At 39.6% G+C, this 25,442-nt stretch overlaps 2 protein-coding genes across 2 annotated transcripts; one reads left to right on the top strand and one right to left on the bottom strand.

Annotated features, from left to right (window-relative positions):
* Window positions 1-895: 895 nt before the first annotated feature.
* On the bottom strand, window positions 896-20,025 carry ankrd52a (ankyrin repeat domain 52a). Its single transcript, XM_030139891.1, has 28 exons — window positions 19,839-20,025; window positions 19,145-19,228; window positions 18,936-19,014; window positions 18,669-18,739; window positions 18,270-18,470; window positions 18,069-18,156; window positions 17,610-17,752; window positions 17,218-17,430; window positions 16,618-16,696; window positions 16,400-16,514; window positions 16,060-16,142; window positions 15,829-15,946; window positions 15,648-15,716; window positions 15,363-15,503; window positions 15,178-15,240; window positions 14,922-15,033; window positions 14,525-14,596; window positions 14,231-14,432; window positions 14,012-14,099; window positions 13,799-13,916; window positions 13,129-13,348; window positions 12,935-13,022; window positions 12,754-12,837; window positions 12,393-12,538; window positions 12,093-12,175; window positions 11,812-11,894; window positions 11,366-11,457; window positions 896-10,672 (listed from the first exon to the last, which is right to left on the bottom strand). Exons 1-28 carry the CDS (start codon window positions 19,863-19,865, stop codon window positions 10,401-10,403), a joined length of 3,234 nt encoding a protein of 1,077 aa, XP_029995751.1. The 5' UTR covers window positions 19,866-20,025; the 3' UTR covers window positions 896-10,400.
* A 514-nt stretch (window positions 20,026-20,539) lies between these two features.
* Window positions 20,540-25,069, top strand: coq10a (coenzyme Q10A). The gene is made up of 5 exons (XM_030137929.1): window positions 20,540-21,187; window positions 21,625-21,774; window positions 21,872-22,064; window positions 22,182-22,283; window positions 22,417-25,069. The coding sequence occupies exons 1-5, from the start codon at window positions 21,051-21,053 to the stop codon at window positions 22,582-22,584; spliced, it is 750 nt and encodes a 249-aa protein (XP_029993789.1). The 5' UTR covers window positions 20,540-21,050; the 3' UTR covers window positions 22,585-25,069.
* The last annotated feature ends 373 nt before the right edge of the window (window positions 25,070-25,442 follow it).

The following is a 25,442-nucleotide window of genomic DNA, read 5'->3' as shown; positions in this document are numbered from 1 at the left end:
ATGGAAGAAGGTCATGTGGTCTGATGAGCCCAGACTGACCATAGTCCAGAGTGATAGGCGCATCAGGGTAAGAAGGAAGTGAGTGAAGTAATACCCATCATTGCCTAGTGCCTTCAGTACAAGTCTGTGGGTGGGGGCAGTGTAATGTTTTCTTAGTTGCTGCAGTTGGTCAGGTCTGGGGACAGCAATGTCATGTGCCCCAAAAATGACGTCAGCTGACTACCTGAATGTACTGAATGACCAGCTTATTCCATCAGTGGATTTTTTTTTCTTCTTCCACATCTATCTATCTATCTATCTATCTATCTATCTATCTATCTATCTATCTATCTATCTATCTATCTATCTATCTATCTATCTATCTATCTGTGATGTGGTAGACTTGACATTTATAACTGTCAACATATTTATATGATGAGAAAAAACCTGAAGATGTGGATATAATGTACACATTTATGGACCCCATTGTGAATCAGCTGTAATGAATAATAAGTGAATCTAAAGTGATTGTTTTTCTGAGGCATGCACAGTTTCAAAGCTGTGTGTATGTAACAGGAAGAAAATGAGAGGCATCATGAACAGAGAACGTGCACAGCATGTAGAGTGTCTTCCACCAGGAGGAACACATTGAAGAGTGCGTCACAGTGAGTCATCATCACTCACATTGAGTGTGATTGCCTGTCCCAATACTGACATTAACCAGTGTTAACTAATTGCTCAAGTGCTTAAATTCTAATTCTGTTGTGGTAAACATTTGGAAATAATTTCCCTGGTTTTGGTAAGTTTCAAACACTAACAATGCTTGACTGGATGAAACATGATTTTCTTTGCATCACATTTTCTTTAGGTTTATGTACACTGTAAGAGTTCAAGAAATGACTCCAGACCCCGCAAATATTTAGCAATAGCACTTTATTGAACACAAACAACCCTAAGCCACAATACTGAATGACAAGACCAATTGGCTGCAGCAAACATTTTATAAAATAGATTCAGGTTTAATGTCACTAAATTGTTTTTTTTTTTTTTTCTTTTAACGTCAGAAAGACAGATGCAGGTTTTTCCAAAACAGTGAATGATCTTTTACATATTTAACATTTTTGTAACAAATTATCATTCACATGTTCACACAAAGGAATAACAAGGCAAAGTGCTTTCAGGATTGCATTGTCGAAAAAACAAAACAAAACAGAAACATGAATGGCTTGAGGTTTAGGTGAGACAGTGGGTGATGGGGGGAAGTGGGCTGGTCCTGTCCTGGAGTAGGCTGGGTAAAATAAGGGAAGAAGAGGGAGGGATTGAGGGAGGGAAGGAGGGAGGGGCCCTGGTCAGAAAACCTCAAACTTTTCACCCTTGTCCTGTACCCTGTGTAATCAAACTAATGGAAATGTGGGGCAAGTGTGGAGACAGAGTGCCTATGTAGCAGAATTTGGTTCAGAGTGGTGAGATGATTCAAGGCATACGGCTTGAGGGGCTCGAACTTGCCCTCAGACAGAATTACAAATCCACCTTACATCTTCCTCGTGACATGGTATTAACTCAACTGCAATCAATGACTGACCCAGAATGAAGCTGTAAACGTTGAAGTACACTATAGGGCTAGACAGTGAAGTAGATGCACAAATGGAAATCACAAAGATGGACGGTATTAAGAAAAGGCCAATGAATGGTTATTCATTTTTGAAAGATGAATCCTCTTGACCATTCGCCACTGATGTTAAAGGGGATAGACTATCATCATAATCTGCATCATAACATTGTCCTGGCTTCCACATTCCAGTGGTATTTTGTCGTATAAATGCTTCTCATAAATATTTTTCACGTCAAATAGACATATACACATACAGCACAACCAGCACAACTTTTATGTATAACTACCATTGCTTATGATAAATCTGTATTCCTGTACTGTATTTTTTTTTTCGTTGTCAAAACAGGTGGAGAGACAAACAATACTCAAGGCTGCAAAACAAAGAGGTAGGAGAAATGCTACTGAAAACAGTAAGTGATGCTAACATGATCGTTCACTTAAATAATTGAGATACACCAGGCTTTGGCTAGACTTCTCAAACTATGCTTGTACCAAAGGTGCTATTCCAGTCAATGTTTGAGGAATGGTGTAACTCTGAAACTCCAGAGAGAAGCAGTAACATTAGATTTCATTTACATTGTCAAAAAATTAGAGATTTGAGCCATAAGAAGCCCTCAAAGAATCTGAAGTGTTTTATAGCTCCTGATGCTGACTGGTGTAGCAGCTGTGGTGTTCTGCAAACTAAAGAAATCTTTTAGCCAATTTGGCCTTTCAGAATTTGAAACGTGTCTAAACCCTATAATCCAAGACTGGTCATATTTTATTTTGGCTAATTTCAACAAAGTTTGTTGGTCCTGTTGTCATCACAGGTCTGTAGACCACACTGCTGGTGATGGCATTGACTCCTTTACACACACAGTAGAATAGTATATTTGCAGATTTGTAAATGAGGTAATCAGCGTTAGGCTAAATAGGGAACCCTGTCATTGACACACATGCCCACTTCATTCATCAGCAAAGCAAAAAGGATTTCCTCAATCAATGGGACAGGACTGTGAAAACAAAATCAACTTTGGAATGTTGGGTGGACAAGCCAACTTTTTTTTTTTTTTTTTTTTAAATCATTAAATTTTTTGTGAAGGTGCACTGTGAAAACTATTTGATTGTAACTCATCACATGCCCTGATCTAGAGTCCTTCCACTCATGAAAAGGGCTCCTTTGAAATTCCCCAGATAAGCCACTCAAAGTAAAAACAGGCAACCCATTATCTTCTTTTTTTTTTTTTAAATTTGTAATGAATTAAGGCTGCCTCAGCAACAGATCAATGCCTGCTTTAGTCCAGTTGTGAGAGGATTGTTAATAGCTTGTGAGTTGCAATGAGGTGGCAACATCTACAGTGAAGCAGACTAAACATTAAAAAAAAAACATGAAAGGGACTAACACTACTAAAATGTCACAGAACATGCAGTATACATCCTTTCCTACAGTAGGCTATTCCTAATAGCACATTCAAGGGGGCTCCTAATGGGTAAATTCTCTGATATGGCTCTGCTTTAGAGTAATCAAGCTTGGTGTGAGACTACTTCCACTGTGGGCTCACAGAAGGAGCGAGTCGATAAGGTGCTCCATCAGAAGAAGATTGCTGCCTTATTTCACCTGCACAAATACTTTGTGTCATTCAGTTCAACAGGTTCACTAATAAACACTGCAAAGTGTTTTGAACATTTTTTTTCCTTCTTATAAATACATTTTCCCCCAGACACATCCTCTGCTGGTGAAAACAAACGGCACTTTCAAGGGGAATGTTTCTCTAAAACCACAATCACAGGACCTCCAAGTAACAAATTGTGAAAACACATAGGCTATACAGTAGATATAAATCTCATGAGTTTCTTAACTGTACAAGCTTTAGGCTACACGCTGAAAAGGGAGGGACACGTAAGAACCCTTAATGCTTAACATTGAAAACAAATATAAGGCATTTCATAATTCCTTTTATCCGCATACATCACTGACAGCAGGTCTAAATATTTTTGAGAAAACATTTCATTCAAGGAGGAAGAGGATGCATATACATCTACACATGCAAATGAACATGTCTACCGGCTATAAACCAGAATTCAAGGAATTAGGTCTAAGTCCAAACTACAATACCATCAAAGTCCATCCATAAGAAGAAGATAAAAAAAAAGAAAAAAAAAAGAAAAAACTCACCTACTCAAATATATTAGTCAACTTGTGCACGGTCCTTTTTCTGAGCAGGCAGCTTTTAAAGTCGGATATCGATCACAGTTTTAAGAATGGAATATCACACACTCCACTATCAAATGCCACGTCTCTGAATACAAACAAGAGGACCACTGAAATCCTTCATTTGCTACAGATGAGTGACTTTTGGTGTTAACAAAAAGGGCATATTAAATAATAGTTTTCAACTGAGGAAGCAATGATAAACAAAAGGTTATTGCACTTTTATCTTTTGTCTATTTCAAACGAGGTCAGCTTGAGAGAAGATGATTCATCATGCCTTAATGTCATAGTAAGACAACAAATGTTACGTCACTTCTATAGTATGATCACACTGTTATTAACACTGCACACAACTACTACTGCAACCCTACTTGTAGTCAGTCTATCCTAATTAACACAAAACAAATCTCCACAATCAATTCGCAACACAGTCACAACAAACAGTTTGCAATCACTTAATCTTGAATGCAGGTACCGCATCATTTCACAACTTGGTTTGTATTGTGAAGTTACTAATTGTTGATGAAAAACAAAAAGCTGAGAAGAACAATCAGAAGCAGCTCTGAAATTCGAGACAATGGGCTTTCTACAGTTAATGTCTTACTGACAATCAAACCTCATGTTTCCGTACTCAGAGGAGTCTGGTTTTCTGCCTAAATTTGGTGTACAGGCTCCTTCACTCCATGGTGTTGGGAGAGCCAACTGAGCCCCAGGTGCCTTCTTTGGATTTGTGCTTTCATACTATTGATCTCCATCCATGCAACGTTTGATGTGCCCTAAAAATCGCATCAGTAATGTGCAATTTATTCTGCCACCCTATGGGAGCACTCAGTGGAAATGCATCATTTAATCCAGACCAATACAGAAGGAGATATTTCAAGCTTTTTTTTTTTGTATAAACTCAGATCACATAGGGTTGAAATAGTCATGCTTAGAGAGAATATGAGCCTATCTACTGTAGTCTTGTACGTTCAATGTAATTTCTTTTTCCCATTGTAAGGCTTCTGGGAAATACAAATGGAAGACCGTACCTTTCGGTAGTAACAAATAAAAGGCACCATGCCACCACTGTGCTCGATATTACACAGATCCTACTGGTGGGGGGAGGGGGAATTTATAGCCAAGTGTTCAAGCAGGGAAGGCGGTCAAACTAGCATTAGTCCTACAGTAAAGGTGTATTGTTTTGACTTGCAGAGGTAAAGTTATGTAGCTACCTTCATTTCCCACTTTAAAATAGGCCTCAGCCTGCATGACTTGCACCAAATAACAGACTCATCTGTTGGTTATTATGAAGAGAAAACACATTTAAATAGGGTAATTATGCTTTCCTGTACTAAAAAGGACTTGTGCATGTTTTGGATTGACATGCATATATTGAAAACCACTCACACACACTACAAGAGAAATCTACACGACTGGCATCAGGAAAAACGAGAAGAAATCACAGAGGATCAATGTCAGCGTCGTTACACAAAAGATCACTGATGAGGTATAACTGCAGGTCCAATAATAAGTACAAGGTGCAGTTTTCTGCCCCTTTGTAAGGTAGGAAATATGAGACATCTGCTGACACTAATCTAACACTTCCGCGTAGATACATTTCTGATTTAGGCTGGTTTAAGCAGAATTACACTACCCACGACAAGATGGATCACAAGATTTTTACTCTTTGTTAGCATAGCTGTACAAGCATTTTCATAAGAATTTTCTTCTCCGTCTGATTTTTTTTTTTTTTCTTTTTTTGAGGTACACCACTTTTATCCCCAGTGTCATTTGGCTCTGGATAACAGAGACGCCAAAGTTGATTGTTTACGAGTGAATTCTGGATTCATTCATTCACAGTGGCTATATGGCGAAATCCTAACCTCTCAGAACAATCTCTGCACCATGGCAACCTTGAGCTATGTGCTACCTCATTTGATTTGTGTGCTTCTTGACACCCAAAGATGTCGATAAGACCAAAATTAGCCAAAATCTTAAGCAATCCAACCAAGTAGCATAACTCCACAGGTGATGCAACTTATCAGGTACTGCCAGGTATAATTTCCTTTTTCAGCTTTTAAGGCAAAAGGCTCAACAGTGGATCAGAGAGTTGAATTGAAATTTGCCATTTATCAGCGTTACTTCAAGTAAGAACCGAGACATCCATTGAGGCAAATCAATTCTATATTGTATATACCATGCGTTTTTTGGACATCAAAAATGTTTTTTTTTTCTCCTTGTAACACACATTATAAACCATCCTATTAAACAAACACACAACCTAAGGATTGCTTTGCCAATACCAACGGGACTAACTATATACTTCAAAGTGTCCAATTAAAAAAAGAAGATTTCTACCAACACCAAATTTCAACTGAATGCTTGCATTTACTTACTAATAATCCATGCAAATGTTTTTTTTTTTTACTAGTATAATTGGCGAAAAGACATGCAACTTTAAACACAAAACTGTCTTATATCTGCCTATTTCTGAATAAGTTACTGACCAAGTAAATATGATTAATGTCTAAAGGCAAATAAAGGTTTCTATGGCACTAAATGGGTGTAGCTTAGGTGCATTTTTGTCAAATATAGGCTATTTACGAGTATGCGTGTTCATATCTACTGAAGACCTTTTTGTCCCTCATGTTTTACTGTACTGTAAGGCAATCTCAATGGAATGGATGAATGTGAATGTTAAATTCATCAAAACTCTTGTCCTCTGTTACCTTGTTGGCTACACTCCACATGAGTATGTAGAGAGAGAAGACTGATATTACACAACGGTAAGCCTATACTCCAACAATAATGCCAAAACGTTATCCAGTCCCTCGATGCAGGAAGACTACATGTACTACACATACGGTATATTATGTAGAGAATTAGGTTATTACATGCTACCTGTATAATCATATCTATGCAAGACAAATGAAGAGCAACAGTTTAAAGTCGGGAGAAAGCAAATTGTCCTGCTCTAAACTGACCCTACATTCATTTCAGTCAGAAAATTCATGGCTCAGATTTGATGGTCAGACTGTAAACTGCTTGAACATATGCATAAATCCATTGCTGCTTTACTAAGAGGTTTTCACCTCAACTCATTTTGGCAAACAGGCCTTATTTGTGACCAAAGATTATAACATCTAACCCGCATTTAAATCTTCCATTGGCATTTATGCTATGATTTACTGAATTGGCCTAAATGGATGGCAGTGCAATATTTGTGCTGCACACTTTTACACACACACTCTATTGCTACAATTGGACCTTTCATTGCTTTCCATTTCTGACTCCAGATATATACTGTATATCCATTTGTTTTAATCGTTTCTATATCAAAATTGTGAGCTAGCTCCATGCACAATCACTCATTTGTACACACAAATAAAAAAAGCATGTATAAGAATACTGTGATGCTGTATAGTTGCAGGGGCAATGGCTCCATGTACTGGTCAGATAAGGACATCACAAGAGGAGAAAAAGAAATCCCTGCCCGAACAGACAGTCAGACAGCACCTACAGATGGCAGAGAGAGTACGTAGAGTATTTGTGAGCAGCCTGCCTGAGGTGTCTGTTCAATCACTGGACTGACTTCAAGTGACTTAGGCCAGAGTCTGTATTATTAACAGTAGGCTGGGTAATGTAACCTTGTCACTTTGTGGGTCAGCTGCCCAAAAATGGAGAGCATAAGAAAAAAAAAAACATGGGCAGTGGACACTGTCCCGTAGTGCTGAGACACATTTTTTTTTTTTTTTAAATAATGCATTGAAAGAGTACAATTTTGTTGCAGCCTTTGCTTATCTTTTGCAACCCTACTTTCCTGTATTCAGCAGCAACACACATGCATGTAAACATAAGTACATACATTACATCTGCTCTATTTTGCACACTTAGAACCTGAATGTACTAAAGTGCGTGCTTGACTATCTAATTAAGTGCTGTGGGATTAAAAAGGAACTTAATACAGAACATCCCAACCAAAAAAATGTAGACATAATTATCCTGCTGAGATCTGATTGGATTAATAAGTTCTGCCCGCTGCTTTAGCACAGATCCTGAGATTACAAAAATTATGTACCTATTCCTAATAATATTAATAATGATAATATAATTATTCTCCTGAAAAATATAAATCGATCAAGAGAACAAAGGCTGGGGGTCACCAATTACTTCCATTTCAATTCAGTCAGTTATCGAGGTCAATTGAAATGCCAACTACAAATCTAGACATCTGAGTATTTGTCAGTTTTAGGATATCAAGTAAAAACAAAAGAAATCAAAACAAAAAATAATAATGTAAAAGACATTTCGCAGGGGTATTACACAACATAGCCTAGTCTAGGTCCTCATCTCTCATCCAGTCAACTAATGTGTGCAATTGTGCCACTTCATTACCAGTGGATATGAAGTTATCACGCCAATGAAAACAATCTGACTCAGTGTAATTTAACCACCAGCAGGTGGTAAAAACAACAACAAAATAGCATAGATATAACATCTAAGTCACAAACAGCTCTAGTGGTCCGATACAATCATCTTTAGTATGCTAAGAACCAGAAATGGGATGAAGAGACAACAAAATGAACACCAAAAGCACATATTTGGATTTCTGCTATTCCTGAAATCTAAACAACAGGTATTGGCCTAAGCAAAGTTCCCTCTCCTTTCCTTTGTAGCCCTGTTTGCTTCTATAAGGGACATCAACTCCCTGTCATTGAGAATGCCAGGATAAACAAGGTGTTATTTTATTTTCCCCCGCTAGATACTATGGTGCAACTGTGGTTCAATGCTGTTGCTATCAAATGGGTAGAAGAGAACCAGTCTCAGGGCTCGTCGTACTCTGCCATTACCTTAATCCAACTGAAATGACGTGTTACGGAAGGCATGGGTCAAAAGGCATTTCATGAGATGCCATAAAGGCAATCCAGTGCATTTGTGTTGACACTGACAGTAAAATGCCCGGCACACAGAGCCATTCGTTTAGTCTTTAGGTTAATTTTCATGAAATCTTAAAAGAGAAAATTTTTTTTAATTAAATTAAAAAAAAAAAAAATCAAAAATCAAAACACATTCCAGGGAAACAAAAGCCCTTGTGACAGTGATTGTCTATTCAATAACGTTAAACAAAAAAGGCAAAAAGAAAATATTGCTTGTAAACCGCCCAATAAAAATAGACAATACTCATCTTTTCAAATTGATCAGAGTTGACCACAGAGAAGTTGAGATATAAGCTATTCGATGTTTAAGACTAGTTCACCAGCTCCAAGAAATACTCCTTTAGTAAGAGCTTGTAAAAACCACAATGCTGATGGCCGGTTCGACTTCAGAAACAACAAGAACAAACGTGCCTAAAAACCAAATCTTGATTGCTCTCCTTCGATATTTAGGCCATTCTAATTCTGAAATCTCTTCCAAAAAACACTGTTAAGAGATGGGAAATAAATTGAAATGGCTTGTTCATTTATGTGCTCAGATATATGATGCTTTGATGAGGTGTTGTTGGCAGATATTACTAGTAAAGCCTTCATCTAGAAATAAACAAGGCCTCAGTCAGTCACTATCCTACAGTAGTTCTCTAGTCCTACAAAAAGAGAACATTAGGCCTACGGACCCTGGGTGAAGATGAAGCAGCTGCTAAACGAGTTGACGAGGTATATCAAGATCTATTGTCTTTCTCTATACAGTACAGTTCATCTCAAATAAATAATTTATAGCCATAGTAGTGTTGATCAACTTTGGTCATAACTTATATGCTTAGAAACATTCTAGCTTAACAAACACTTATTTAGCATCTTTAAAACATCAAGTCAGCATTAAGAACAAATCGATGTCACAATGCTGACCCAAACATGGCCCTCCTTTGTAAGGAGACATGCTAATGTATTCAGCAGCATTACCAAATTATATTAAAATGCCAAACAATTCGAGGCCATACATTTAAAGTACACTATGGAACTAACATCTTTGTGACCCTTTTCCAAATTTCAGATTGTACTGTAGTACACAAGCATTGCACTCTTAAGCAAAATTTAGATTTTCCCTTGTGTGGTTCCTTCATAAAAATCTAGGCTAACGGACGAGTAAAAACAAAGCTAAAAATAAAAAAGAAAACTAAAGGAAGAAGAACTAAACCAAACAAAGAAACTCTTTGATCATTCTTTTGGGAAGGCTGTGTGTTCCTCTACAAGGTCACCACAACTGATTAAACATGATATGACTTTTATATTGAATGATATGGGGAGAAAGACAGTTGAGGTTACAGAGATTTACATGCGTTCAGATGTTGGTTATATTATTATGTCGACATGGTTTTAAAGGGTTAAATGATTTAGAGATGGCCAGATTGCTAGTGTTTGTTTTGGATGCCACACTTCATCTGAGTGACCTTGTAGAGCAATCAGCCTCTACATATTAAGCACTACTAGGAGATGGAGGAATGGGATCTAATTGCATATTAGGTTTGACTGCACCTCAAGAGAAGACCAAACACTCACACACACAGACGCACAAACACATACATACACAGAGAACAGACATGTGGGTGGGTGCTCTCCTGGTCCTCTGGGCCATGTTAAAGGGAGTCACCCACTGGTGGTGATGATGGTGATAGCAGCTGACTGAGGGGGGCATGTGACCTCACTCAGACAGACACCCATCCAGGCCAACCGGTGCACCGTGACGGTCTTTGACGTAGCCGTTGTGGAGGCCGTTGCTGGGCAGCGGGGCGCAGGCGGCGGTGATGCCGCAGTGCTTCAGCAAATTGAGACCTGGGGAGGGGGAGACGGTGGGAGAAGAGCAGGAGCAGGAGGAAGGGTCCCGCTGGGGAAAAGGCTTCATGGTAGAGAGGATCAGAGCCAGGCAGTCAGCCACATCCTTGTTGGGAGCACAGGCCAGGGCTGGGGTGTGACCTGATGGAGAGACAATGAGCCGTCATTAGCACTCACTATGTTACATCAGGCAATAATGCTTAAAAATAATCATGCTGCCATTTTGTGTGTTTAACTCTTTAAAGCAAACTGGAAGCTTCATCAGTTCCAAACATCACTTCATCATCAGCCAGCCTTTGAAGGAAACTTGCAAGTATTAAATACACACACCAACAAGGACAGCCTAACTTTTGCAAAACTATATTGTTAAAATGTATGGTTCTGTAATGACTGTATTTAACCCACTAATGTAGCACTTTATCTGCAATAGGGTTGGGAAAGATGACGGTATATACTGTGCAGCAGTGGAAATGTTTCTACTAGTACAGATGGTAATAACGCTTCAACTGTGGGATGGATTGTCTCATAATCACACATCATTTTGTGATCTTGTGAATTCAGCTGTCACATTTTGACAGGACTGCTTAGCATGTGAAAACCAGTAACACTCTTGCTCTCACTTGGATCCTTAAAAATTCCATTTTGAAACATTGTTATTTCTACTGTTCTGAGTGTTTCTTAAATTCATTTCTACAATTGTGCTATCACAATATATACAGTTAGTGTCACAAAAATCACATAAAACTGTAAAAAAAAGAGCTTGACTGTATCCAAGTCTAATCTGTCATCAGGCTGAATGTGGTGAAATAGCAAACAGAGTCAAAAGGGCCTCACCTTCCTCATCCACAGCCAGCACAGTGGCTCCTCTACTCAGCAGTGCCTGCACCACCGTAGCCAGGCCATTACGTGCTGCTAGATGGAGGGGCCTAGAGCAGACAGAGGGAGAGTCTGAGAGACAGCTGGCACATCTACTAGTGAGCTCAGTATTTACAATTTTAACATGTGGACATATGGAGAAGCCTCTTAAATTTAAAGCAAAGATCAGGCCTCCAAGCAGTTGCTTGTAAAATAAAATAATAGAAAGGTTTTAGGAAAATGCATGACTTGTTCAGAATTCCAAGGGAAAAACAGACCATAAATCATTTTAAACTGTAAATAGCTACTTTATAGAGTTACTGATGAGGAAAGTCACACCAAGAAAAAAAAAAAGCACCACAGAATGTAAGAAAACCCAAAGTTGTTACTTTCATTTATCCTGTTACATGTTTTAAGGTTCTCACATTTGCAGAGCGCTGTTGGTGGCATTTATTAGTGTGGGACTGTGGATCTCCCCCAGAATCAGCAGGGCACACATCTCATGAGCCTGAGGGACAAAATAAAATGACAAATTAAAAGACTTTTATCTTTTTCTGTTTGTTAGGAATACTGACAATTTGACGGAGTTGAATATGTTACATGAAAACTGAACGACATTTATTGTATTTTGTCATTGCTCACAATGTCACGCTCTGCATGCTGTATTGGGACAAGAGTAGGCTTTTGTGAATATTAGTATGCGTACCTTGCTGCAGGCCAGGTGCAGGGCAGTGTTCCTATTCTCATCTAGCAGTGTCAAGTCGGCCTTGGCCCGGTGAAGGAGGATGGCTGGTTAACACCAAAACACAAAGACATATTTAAATCTGGCTACTGCACATCCTTGTGTCACAAATAGTTCCAAGGGACAAACAGAAGATCTGTTCAAGCTGAGTCAGTGACAACCAACTCTTAAAATCCCGCAAAATAAACAGGGCAAATATTGTGAGTCAGTATAGACTGCATTTCGCTATTTAAAATTCAACATGATGTCCCTGAACAGACTTACCCACAGTGCCACTGTGTCCCTTGTCAGCAGCTACCATCAGAGCAGAGCATCCACTTTTGTCCACTGCATTGATCTCTACTCCATGGCGAAGCACCAGCTGAAGTCCCGTAACATCCTCAGCAAATGCAGCAGCATGCAGTGGAGTCCTACAGGTAAAGAATGCCCAAATAGTTACTACAAAGTCAGTAACTACAACTTCAGAGGCCGCAATAGGCTTCAAGTACAATACATGTGGCTTCATGGGTAACAAGTCTATAATGAGATGAAATACATCAGTATGTTACAGCAAGTTTTCTGTCTTAGTCATTTCTTAATCTCGGTTCAAACTAAGGAATGCAGTAACATTCTTCTGCAATCTCACCTTCCTTTGGCATCTCTGGTGTTAATCATGTGGACCCCAGCAGATTCCAGCAGCCTCTCTGCAGCACTGCTGTGGCCATTGATCCTGCCAGCAAATATGTCCAATTAATGAAAGGATTTTGTCATGTGTCAGTTTTGACAAGCTGAGACTGAATAAGAGTGTGTGCCAGGTTAATACTTACAGAGCACAGTGCAGTGGGGTGAAAGGGTTTCCCTCTTCATGGATAAATGTTTTGAATTCAAGTAAAACCTCCAAACAGTCTTCATGCCCTGAAAACAAACAGATTAAACATTACACAAAGCAGATGTAACACTGATTATTTACAACATTTATTTAGGAAATTAGCCATTTTCCAGTTGATCACGCTGAGCAAACCTTTGTAAGCAGCCCAGTGTAATGGCGTGTATTGTTTGTTGTCCAGCAGTTTATCTTGTGGGTCTGTTGCCATGGCGGCCTGCACCAGACTGGCCAGGATCTCTGTGTGGCCTCTAGATGCAGCGTAGTGCAGCGGTGTCCTACCCTGGGTGTCCCGACACAGTGCAGTAGCTTTATGGTCCAGCAGGACTGTCACACAGTCATCATGACCTAGCACCGCCTATACAGAGACCAGTAGGAGTCAAGAAACCATTGGGTGGGAAATATACTTTCAAATCCTTACCTTAGTAGATTTTATTTATATTCTCAGTAGTTGCTTATGTGCTCATGGATTAAAGTGATGTGAAGTTTTCTACGCTGGAAATAAATTTACTTCCTCATGATGACATTTTTAACACTACAGTTTAGGGTTAAGTAATATGTCAGATTAATTCTGTCCATATTGATCAGAAATGCTTTTACTACTTAGATAGATTATGTACTTGATCAATGTCTATAATGTATTGTCATTCAGACAACAACGCATTAAGTTTAATAGTTTTTATAGGACGCAACGTAAAATATTAGCTCTGACATAAAAGTAACTAAAACCAAGATTAATGTAAGAGTACATCATGGCACTTTGTCAGTGTCACTTCTGCAGAGTAAATGCTTTGTGCTTTTGACCTACCCCTCTGTGTAAAGCTGTGCTGCCCCTCTTGTCCTTGGCATCCGGCAAAGCGCCCTTCTCCAGAAGGAGATGGACACAGTCAGTGTGACCTCCCAGAACAGCTAGCATTAGAGGGGTCCTGCAGAGGACAGAAGCAGCAATAAAGTATTTTTACACTGTATGCCCAGTGGTGGAGAAAACAATTACTGTTAGTTTACAGAGGAAATAACTCACTGGCCAAATTTGTCCGTACTGTTGGTGAGATCTCCCTCCTCCCCATAATCAATCATCATACGCAGGCAATCTGAGTGACCATTGGCAGCTGGTATGACACCAAATACAAGAGAAAGTGAATTAAAATTGTGCATTTGTTCAAATACATGAAATTGACAATTCCGAATGGTAAAAAGGGAAAAGGAATGTTATTAAATATTCAGACAGAAAGCAAGTTACCTGCAACATGAATGGGAGTCCACATGAGGCGGTTGTCATTGAGGAGGCAGGAGGCCCCCTGAGCCAACAGCACCTCCACACAGCGGGCGTAGCCTTTCTGGGCAGCCAAGTAGAGCACAGAACGCCCTGCAGCATCCTGCATATCCACATAGGCTGCAGTTTCTGTCAGTACACGCAACGCCTGCCAGTGACCCTTGTCAGCCTACAGGAGAAGAGAAAGGCAGTCACAACTTTGCACTTCGTGGAGATAAAGAAGTAGACTCCAGAAAAGGTGGTGCAATCTGAAACACTTACAGCAAGATGCAGTGGACTAACTGGAATACTGCTCTCTATGTCTCCTAGTGCATTAAAGGACATCTCCAGGAGCTAAAACATAAACCACAATGATGGATTTAGTTTCAGTGGTTACAACCACAGTGCACTTAAGTACTGCACACTGATAAAACTTTGATCTAATTTATTTATGAATAGTAACGTACATAGGAATGACATAATCAAACTTGTTAACTAACCGTCTGTACTTAATGACATCATTTCCCATTAACTAATTCATTACCTGCTGCAGAATTTTGCAGCTCACAGAGAAAAAGCAACTAGAAGTGTGTGTGCCGACATTAGAATTACCTACTACATATATTCAAGCATAATGTTTATTCATGAAGATTTTGTCAAATATCTGTAAAGAACTCACCAGCTCCAGGTTCTGTTTGTTGCCATGGTAAGCTGCATAGTGAACAGCACTGTAACCCTTTGAGTTGACCATTGATGGATCAGCACCATTGTCCAAAAGATGCTCCAAGCAGCTAGGAATAAAGAATACTATGTAATAAAATATAATGACACATATTTCAAATAACCTAACAACTTTTGGCACAATTGTGAATCACAAGCCATCACTAGTGACAATCAGATATAGAAAAACATAGCAAAAAAAAAAAAACACTCACAAGTACGATTCCTTCGCCTCATCTTCATCATTCTGATGGTTCCCAGAAAAATGACGATCAACTCTGAAAAGAACAAGAAGGTATTTGATTCAGGTCCACCTCAAATGTGAATGTGACTTGGCCCTAGTATTATTATGCACCTCACTGAAAACAAAAACAAAAGTAATCCAATTAAGTTTGCTAACCTGCTGAAGGCTTGGGAGGCGGCAGAGTAGTGCAGGGGAGTACAGCCTGTCTGGTCAGGCTCGTTGACCTCAGCGCCAGCGCTCACCAGGGTCACAGTGCACTGGTACCTCCCATTAGCAGCCGCATAGTGCAACGGTGTCCTTTAGAAGTAGAATACAAAGGGTGAGAATAGTGTTATTTGTGAGGGGAGAAGTGATGGCCAGGTTTTGATATCAGCAGCTCGGGTAGCCCTAAGTGAAAAAATAATGACGAAAAAAACTGACAATGATGTGTATGAAACTCACCTTCCCATTATGTCCCTCTTATTCAAGTCGGTACCGCTACTTAAGAGCAAGTTCAGACATTCAACATTTCTGTAAAGACAGATGACCAATAGATGAATGTTAGGTTGGAATAACAGAAGGCACACCAGAGCATTTTAGTTGTTTTAAATATTCTTGTGTCAAACCATATTTTGCATCTTACCCTCCAGAGGCAGCAGCGTGTAGACAGGTCCTCCCAAAGTTGTCAGGGGTGTTTATGTCAAACCCAGCCGATAGTACATGCTCCTTACTCATGGATGAAACTATACTATACAGCTGACCTGTATGATGATGGAGGAAAATCTGCTGTAATAATAATGTCATGGTGTATGAAAACATAAGTATCCAAGAGGATCTCAATCAGAGTGCACACAGTCATAGATCAATCACAAACCTGAGGAGAGTAACTTGCGACAACAGTCTGAAAACCCGTACAGCACAGCTAAGTGCAAGGGGAACATTCCATGGATCCCACGTCTGCAAAGGCAACATACAGACACACACAGACACACGAAGACACATACACACAGAGAGACAGACAGACACACAGAGAAAAGGGTTGTAGAAAACAAACAATGAACATTAAAGAACCTTAAAATATTTTGTTGTATAGTGTGATCCATATATCTTCATAATCTATTGTATTGTGGGCTGGGCTTTTAAAAATTTCTTTACTGAACCACATGACACTGTTATAACTTATCAGTAATAGCACTTAAGGCTTTTTCCAATACCTGGCCGTGTCTGCTCCGTTGGTCATCAGAGTGCTGATCAGCAGTTCATGGCCGTACTTAGCAGCAACGTGGAGAGGGGTATTGCCATACTTATCCACACAATCAATTTCCCCACCTGATGGAAAATATGGAAGTGGGAGTGAAACAAATGAGCATTAGGAGAGAAAAGCTTGCACCAACATACTGTTAGCTTACTAAGACTGCATAGTCATCATTACCATTTTGGATAAGGATCTGAGAGCGTGTGAAGCGTCCGTGAATGGCTGCCATGTGCAGGGGGCTCTTCCCTTCTTTACTCTATTGAGGGAAAAAAAATATTTAAGTATACAACAGCTTAATATAAAATATATATTACATATTACCAAAAGTTAAACATTTGCACACTGCTTAATAAACCACTAATTGTTTTTCAAAGAACTGGAGAAATTAGTAATTAGCAATCTGCACCAAATGCAGATTGCTCAATAATACTTTTTCCACAAATACCATAGAACAGCTGGGAAAACCGTATGAGATTCATTCTCCATCCCTCTGTATATGCATACAAATCTTAAAGTGTTTCAGAAATTGAAAGTGCATCCATGTCATGTATGTACTTTAGTTTTTTGGGCCAAAGCTACAATGCCATCTGAAACATTTTAGATAACATCAATGATAATTTTATAAATACATTTTCAATACTTATCTACATAAACGTTACATGTACAACATTACCGTATCTGTATCATTTGTACTATAATTTGTATACTGAAGTCTTACAAAACGGATCATGTGAAATAATAATACTCCTATTTGGATTTCTTCAGTCTCGTTCATACCTGCTGGTTGACATCTGCCCCATTGTTGACCAGCAACTCCAGACAGAGGGCACCATTGGTGGAGACAGCCGCCAGGTGTAGAGGGGTGTAGCCACACTTGTTGGGCTGGTTGACATTAGCTCCATGATTTACAAGCTCAGTAGCCACTGCCTCCTGCCCCATGTAGCAAGCCACATGAAGCGCTGTGTTTCCAAAGCCGTTGGGCTCATCAATCTGACACAAAAAAGGAACAGAACACAAGATCAGACAGAGTCTGCAACTGGGAGAGAGGGAGTGATTTCTAGAAAGATTAAAATGAGTGCCAGCTCTACAGATTTTATCTCGCCATGATAAAAAGACCATTGGGCGTGATCTATGACATTTAAGAAAAACACACAGCAGCAATCTCTCACCTCTGCCCCCATCCTCAGCAAGTACTTAACAATTTCGATGTGACCACTTGCAGCAGCAGCATGAAGAGGTGTGTAGCCCTGCTTATCTTTGCAGCTCTTGTCTGCACTGCGGGACACCAGCAATTTCACAATCTCCACATGCCCTACAAGAAACATACAAAAAAAGTCAACCTTTTAACATTAGTAACACAACGTTATATTTGACTTCTTACATTCAATGCAGAACTAAGTAGAAATAAAGAGTTAGTGAGTACTGACACAGAACCACTGTTGGCATGAATCTGTGGACCAAACAGAGGCATGTATTCAGTGGCTGTAGTGTCATTAACACCCGGACTGTGACGCAAGAATTTGTCATCATTTCTTACTTGAATGAAACTTGCCTTGAACAATAGGAGCTTTCACAGCTATTTCAATGACAATTTGTGCTAGCATAGTGAGAAAGTGAAATTTGCTAACCCAAGTAAGCAGCACAATGGATAGGCTGTCTCTCCTTCTTATCGATGGCACTGAGGTTGGCCCCTTTGTTCAGTAGCAGCTTTACCATCTACAAGATAGATTAAAAAATACATTTTAAGGCATCACATTTAGTTTCTTACCTTTAAAAAAAAAGGTTATGGCAAAATCCACAAAAAAGAACTGTGTTCTACAATGCCTCACCTCTTGGAACCCACTCTGAGCCGCATGGTGCAGGGCAGTTCTGCCAGTGCGATCTGCCATGTTCAGGTTGCTCAGCTGGGTTAGCAGGGCCTCTGCGCAGCGTGTGGCACGGTTGGCAGCAGCCACATGCAGTGGTGTCTGCCAGAACTTGTCTCGTGCATTTGCCTCTGCTCCGCGCCGCAGCAGCAGACCCACTGCCCTCTGGGGAGAAGGAAGCATTCACAAAAGCTTAAAGCTTATATCATATCTGCAGTGTCTGCTGCATTTTCTACAGCAACAAATAATAAAACAGTAATCCAAATGAAATATATATTCAGTAAGTGTGAATCATAAAAAAGTTAAAAGACAGATACAATTACACCTTCTGAGAAAGCAAGAACAGGTGAATAAAATACTTACTTCATTCCTGGAAGCAGCCGCCCTGTGCAATGGGGTTAACCACACATGGTCTTTAGCATTTACACTGGCACCTGGCAGACAAAATCAAAATCCATTTAAAGAAATCACAACATGAAAAGTGAAAAAGCAACACCACTGCAGAGTAAACTGATGATCATGATAGAGCATCTGTGATTTTGAACACACAAAGCAGGTGCAGTGCACAATATCCAACTGCCAGATCCTTATTATGCAGTCAAAAATAAAACATTTATGCAACTAACTCACCTGATTCAATGAGGAGGTCCATTATATGGACATCACCCATACAGGCAGCAGCATGAAGTGGTGTACGGCGCTCTTGGTCCTGTGGGATTAACACATGAACAATCTAAAATAAACTTCACGTTATCTGCATGTTTACTGATATTACATGCCTCACGTGCATCATAGTCTGGACCTGTTTTGCATTGTAACCTAATAGAGTTGATACATACCAGTGCATTGACATCCTCCTTTTTGTGCAATAATAATTGAACTTCTTCAGCATTGCGATTGAAGATGGCCTGGACCAGAGGAGGCTGTAATACATAATAAATATGTTATTACGCATACACTAATGGATCACAATAACATTAGGTTAACGTTGTTTCAAGACGTTGATTCACAAATGACACCAGTTATGTACACAAGGAGCAGGTCAGGTCTACGTCATAGCTACTAAGCGCATAATGAAAATTCTAAAAAAATATTTTACGATAAAATTTTGTTTGCCTCTGTTACATACGTTTATTACAATGCTAAGTATTAGTGTGTTGTTAGTTTTGCTTCCTTCCAGTAATTACACTGCGCCTCAACAAGGCCTACAGGCCTCTCTCTCACTGGTACCTTCGATGCTAGCTCAACTGCTGCTGCTAGCTAACAGAGCTGGCCCTGACCCAGAGCAGGGCCTAGAAAAGAGCAGTAACAACGTATGTATTACCGAATAAATGTGTGCGTAGAGGTGCAAGCAGCGCGTTATACCTTCATGATGCTGACTTTCATGCAAAAAATTATGCACCATAATTAGACTACATATTAAAAACAAACCATTTTGCAAATAAGACGTAGTAGATTGCGCACAAGACCAGGTCCTTCCCAGCAAATAGACTGCGCCACAGCACAAACACGGAGCGCTTTCTTTCAGCGTACCTGGTCTGCAATGTTGAGTACTCCCATCTCCCAAACTCAGCCAGGACGGAGCTCCTTCATGAGGATAAAACTTCGAGGTATATTGCGGTGCGCTACTGTATCCACTTTTCAGACTACACCCATTGCTGGTTGCAAACAGAAATGCGGTCTTGATCTGTCACTGTTGTTGTCTGTATCCAATGTCTAGTCTGACGATCCTGGCTACGACTGTGCTGGTCCGCCTACAGGCGTGGCGGTCTGCTCCTCCGTCACGGGTGAAAGGGCGTCACCGTGTGGTTTGGTAGAAAATAACACTCTGTCCGTCATTTTACATGCATCAGATTATGGAACAATTTAGAATAATTTGGGGGGAAAAAAGGCTCAAAAACGCACTTTACCCACCTTATCTACATATACACATGTCATTTATTGTACGTAGATGTTATTAATATTATCTATTACATTTTTTTTTTCTTGGGTTGCGTTGTTTAATCACGCTGCTCAAATGTGTCGAAAGAGAGAGAGAGAGTTTTCCACAACATGAACACTTATTGCATTGTAGGGGATAAGTTGCGTAATGGTATGTTACACTTTTTTGTGTCAGAGTTGCGCTCAGAGTATTTTGCGTCGATGAATTAAAAGAAAACTCCACCGTTTAAGACCTCCAGCCCAGTGGGGGCAGCATTTCATTATATAACCCTGCAGCTGAACCGAAGACCAAGGTGCAGAAGGCAGGAACACTTTGTACCACCGGCGTTTTATTTAGCAGCAGCAGAAGGTCGTCTGTAGTTGTTCGGTACTTGACCAAATTTTACACCAATAACTACAATATGTCGTCAACTTTGTAGCAGAATTGTTGTCTGAAATGAGGAGTAACTCGAAGTTTGCTGAAAAAGTGGGAACGCGGCTGTAGGTCGTGTTTGTTCGGACTCGTTATGAACCTTTGCTAGGTGGCTAACGTTAGCGTCTAACCGCTGTACGTCAGCTGCCATTAGTTACGGCGCGTCAACGCAGAAATCGAGAGGAGAAGCCGTCAAAGGAAGAGTTATCAACCAACTAGTGAATGGTATTTTCCCTTCAGAGTCTTTGTAAACGTTACGTGTCAACTGATAGAGCAGCCGGACTGATACAGTGGTTTGGACTGGGTCCGGAACCCCCCTGTGTCTTGGACCTGATCCGGGCTCGGCTCCATAAAGTCAGGATCTCCCTTCCTTGACCTCAGTGACTGGTTTGATGGCAGCCGCGGCTAGTGCCCGGAGGTTACCCATGGGTGTGCGGACATTCAGTGACTTTCTCCAGATTGCCACTGTGGGGTCTCCTCGCTCCAGTCGCACAGTTTTGCAAAGAGGATGTGTGAGACAAAACATCAGGTGAGACACTGTATTTCATAGTGACTGACACTGTCTTATTCTTACTTCATATTGTACAAAGTAGTCATGTTCACACTAGGACCCTTATTGTCACACTGAATCCATCATTAAATAAAGTTTACATTCCAGGTGATAATAAAGTGTGGCCACAGCACAGTAGACCAGGGTGCACAAGTCAAACCAATTGCTAAGTTTAACAAGCGTGTCAAGTTACAGTGTTTTTTCTATTCATGTAAAAAGGCCAACTGAGAAAATACCAGCAACCTCCCAACACACAGGCTTTCTGTGCCCACCTGCTTTAGCATGCTGCCTGTTCTCAATGACCCAACTGCTGGAAACTGCAATGCATTGTGGTGTATTTGTCGTAGATTGTCCCTCTGACTGGTTGTATTCTTTCCAGAAAATGGTTCACGGGAAATTTACTCTTGTTTTTTTAGGCACTTGTCATCATGTGGCATTTTAATGACAAGAACTCCCAGAGTGCTTTGCCTTCAAGAGTGGGACACAATGACCACTGTTCCCCAAAGCAGAAACTTCATCAGCCTTACCAACAAAAGGAAGGAGTACTCCGAGCGTAGGATACTTGGGTAATTTTCTTGCATGAACCACTCAGAGTATCTGTTAAATTACATTGATATAAGGCTATTTTGATTTCTTCACTTTAATTACTGCTGTCTTTCTTAGGTATTCTATGCAGGAGATGTACGATGTGGTGGCCAATGTTGATGATTACAAGCATTTTGTGCCATGGTGTAAGAAGTCCCAGACCATTATGAAAAGAGCAGGTCACTCTAAAGCCCAGCTTGAAGTGGGTTTCCCTCCAGTGGTGGAACGATACACATCTATGATCACTAGTGTCCGGCCTCATTTAGTCAAAGTAAGTGCAATCAGTTTCCCTATATCTACCAATCCTGTGAATAATAAGATCTTTGACTGTCCTACTACATACCAGAGCTGTTTTAATTCCATGGTATTTTTTTATGGTGGTTTTTAGGCTGTGTGTACAGATGGAAAGTTGTTCAATCACCTAGAGACGATATGGCGCTTCAGTCCTGGCATTCCAGGTTACCCTCGTACCTGTACAGTAGACTTTTCTGTAAGTACCTGTTTTGATTTATTCAGATTACATCACCCTTTGTTTTGTGTTTTATTCCATATCCTTGATGACAATTATAATCCATTGTCCTTGGTATATATTGAGAGGACTGTTATTTTTGTGTTTCTGACAGATATCCTTTGAGTTCCGCTCTTTGCTGCATTCCCAGTTAGCCACCATGTTCTTCGATGAGGTTGTGAAGCAGAATGTTGCTGCGTTTGAGCGGCGAGCCGGCAAGCTGTATGGTCCAGAAACTCGTATTCCACGAGAGCTTATGTTTCATGAGGTGCATCAGACGTGAGCTGCGCAGCTGTACGTCCTCATTAGGCCTTAAAACCGTACCAACAGTTATTCCCTTTATTTTTCACCAACCTGCATGATGCTACTTCTCTGTTTTTCATTTCAAGTCTCCATCTATTTATTAATAGGTCTCATCGCTGCTCCTGAAGATGTAAAACATTCAGCTGTTGTTAGCATTATGGTGGATTTATTCCTGCCTTGTCAAATTCCTGTTCATGGCCCTTGTTTTTGTTTAGTTTGTCAGTTTTTTTTTTTCGCTACCTCCACTAAAGGGATCCTTGTTTGGCAAAAGGAGCCCTTGCTCTATGGCAGTTACAAGCTGTACTAATGTAAACTAAACAGCGAATGACTACTGCATGGTGTTATCAGTAATAGTCAACTATGATTTTACAGTAAATGAGCTGCACAACAACTGCAAAAAAAAAAAAAAAAAAAAAATCACTCTTATTTTTGTACAAGACACCCATTGATGCTTATTTTTGCTCTTGACTGGGAACAGGTCACATACGGTGACTTTAAAGGACTGGTCTGTAGGATTTAGTGGCGTCTAGAAGTGATGTTCCAGATTGGAACCAGCTAAACATTGTTGTTACAGATGATCATAGTTTAATGCAGATCTAATTATTCCATTGTAAATAAAGTTTTCTAAATGTTACACACCGGTCCCTTAACGTTATTGTCAGACTGCTACATCATATTTTATTTAAGTTACAGTGTGATCAACTTTTCATTACACCTCAGCACAGATCATTTAGAAAAGCTTTTTCTTTGCCATTACTCTTATTTCAAAGGGAAATTTTCATCTTTTGCAAAGTTGGTGAAAAATAAAATTTTTAATTTATTCAGCAGCGGTTATCTGCAGAGTAATGTTTTATTGGGATTACATGTGCCATGTGTTAAGATGAGCTGTCTCAGTTGGGAGACAATATAGTCAAACATTTTCCAAGGGGAAAAAAGTCATGTTATGTTAGCAGTGGCCTCGAATGATTTGGAGTTTGGGGAATGAAGCTTTAACTTGGCTGTTATGCTGTGGATTGCTGGATTTTGTTTTAGGCCAGCCAACTCAATAATGCCTTATTTTACAGCCCAGCTCCAGGAACTATCAAGTGATTAACAGAAGCGAGGGAATGTGATGTAGTTTTGCACAACTAAGAGCACCTGAAATTCTAAAAGTGGTTAGTTTTATTATATTTTTAAAATTAAAGTATTAGCATGGGTTTTCATTTTCTACAAAGCTGCTTCACGTAACGGTTGAAAGGTGTTTTTGATATCTTTGAAATCTAAAATAAAGTGAAATAACTTGGCATCCTGTGAATTGATTATGAGCACACACCTCTACCAAGTCCACAATCTTGTAACTCAAACAAACGCCCTATTTTGTAATTTTAGAAGAATTAAGATAAAATCTAGAGTTGTTACTGGAGGTAACAATTCAATTATTTATTCAAGTGAAATGTGTTCACCTCTGCTGGTTTTATTTTGTCTTATCTTCAGAAGAACATCAGGAGGATGTTACTTGTCTGACTTGCACCTTCTTAGTAAAACTATACACTGGTGGGCTGTAGAATAAAACATTATCATTTATCATCGTGAGTTTCATGCTTAGTTTTAGTTAAATTTTCTTTTGTTATTGTAACTTTATTATTGATGCATGGATGTATAAATGTAACAAACAGGTTTTCACATTTTACCCATTGCATTGTTTGGGCATGATGATATTTTCAGATTCATATTTCACATCTGTTATATGAACAGTATATTTCATATCATACTGTTAACTGATTGTACTAGTGACTTTTAGATGAATCTAATCATTTTTGCTGCCAAAGGTCACCCGAAAAACAAATGTGTACACCTGCCTCGGGGGCAAATCATTATGTCAAAACAATTCAAGTCGTATACTTAAAAACAACTTTTGGGATTTTTAAAGTTGATGTGGTTTAGTATAAAATGATTTGAAATAAAAACACATAAAAGGATAAATACAAGTGCATGAGGAATGTGCAATAAATTAATTTGTGAATTGCACATAACATTTTAGCAGCAGAATATTTAATGCCATTTTGAGTGTTCATAAGCCATAATAAAGAGAAAAATGTTGGTTTTGCAGCATAAGATGCATCTCTAAACCTTAAGTATCCTTTTTTTTTTTGGGGGGGGGGGGGGGGGGGGGGGGTTGCTGGGTGCTATTTCTCTACAGCAGATATAATACAGATATGTTTTCAGAGGGCAGTATTTAAAAGTATTCTATGATCACATCAGCCTTCCATCCCTGCTGTACATTTCTGCCTCTGCATTCAGGTATACAACTGGTTTTTATTCTAACAAGGTTGGAGAAATGACTCACTGACAGTTGCACAAGTAGAAAACAACTGCCTTTATTTTACAGTCTGATCACTTTTTCTGTTGCTGGCTAAATGACTCTTGTACTGTAAATATTGTGGGTGTGTTTCAGAGTGTTATTTAAAATAAAAAACTTAAAATGTGCTGTTTTCATGTCACTCATTCACAGATGAACTGGATTTTTTTTCTCAAGACTTCAGTGATCCTCTCATTTTTTTTAATTACAGCAGCTGTCCTTAGGACAAATATACACATATAGGCGTCAGTTTGTTGAGTTGTTGAGGTGAGTTTTTATGCCACAGTACAGTGGCAGGTTGGACAGAGCTTCCCGAAGGCAGCTGACCCATAAGAAACCAGAGTTGGGTGATGGTATGTGGGCCAGTTATTAATAACAGCAGGATAGAACAGGGGGGTATCTCTTTTTTTTAAAATCATGTCAATTGCTTGTATTATGTAAAATTCATATTTATCGTGTACAAGAGGATGGTACAGTGTAATTTGTAAGTGATTACTGGA

Source organism: Sphaeramia orbicularis, chromosome 7, assembly GCF_902148855.1.
Source record: "Sphaeramia orbicularis chromosome 7, fSphaOr1.1, whole genome shotgun sequence".
Lineage (NCBI taxonomy): Eukaryota > Metazoa > Chordata > Actinopteri > Kurtiformes > Apogonidae > Sphaeramia > Sphaeramia orbicularis.
The sequence above is the reverse complement of the archived record's forward strand: the minus strand, read 5'-3'. Positions and strand labels throughout refer to the sequence as shown.

Excerpts from the sequence above, each read along its gene's own strand:
- ankrd52a (XM_030139891.1), bottom strand. The coding sequence starts at position 19,865 with ATGGGAGTACTCAACATTGCAGACCAG. Across the intron at positions 15,504-15,647 it reads AAGAGGGACATAATGGGAAG|GACACCGTTGCACTATGCGG; the intron begins GTGAGTTTCATA and ends CTACTTCTAAAG. Across the intron at positions 15,034-15,177 it reads GAGGCGAAGGAATCGTACTT|CTGCTTGGAGCATCTTTTGG; the intron begins GTGAGTGTTTTT and ends CTTTATTCCTAG.
- coq10a (XM_030137929.1), top strand. The coding sequence starts at position 21,051 with ATGGCAGCCGCGGCTAGTGCCCGGAGGTTACCCATGGGTGTGCGGACA. Across the intron at positions 21,188-21,624 it reads TGTGTGAGACAAAACATCAG|GCACTTGTCATCATGTGGCA; the intron begins GTGAGACACTGT and ends TTGTTTTTTTAG. Across the intron at positions 22,065-22,181 it reads TCCGGCCTCATTTAGTCAAA|GCTGTGTGTACAGATGGAAA; the intron begins GTAAGTGCAATC and ends GGTGGTTTTTAG.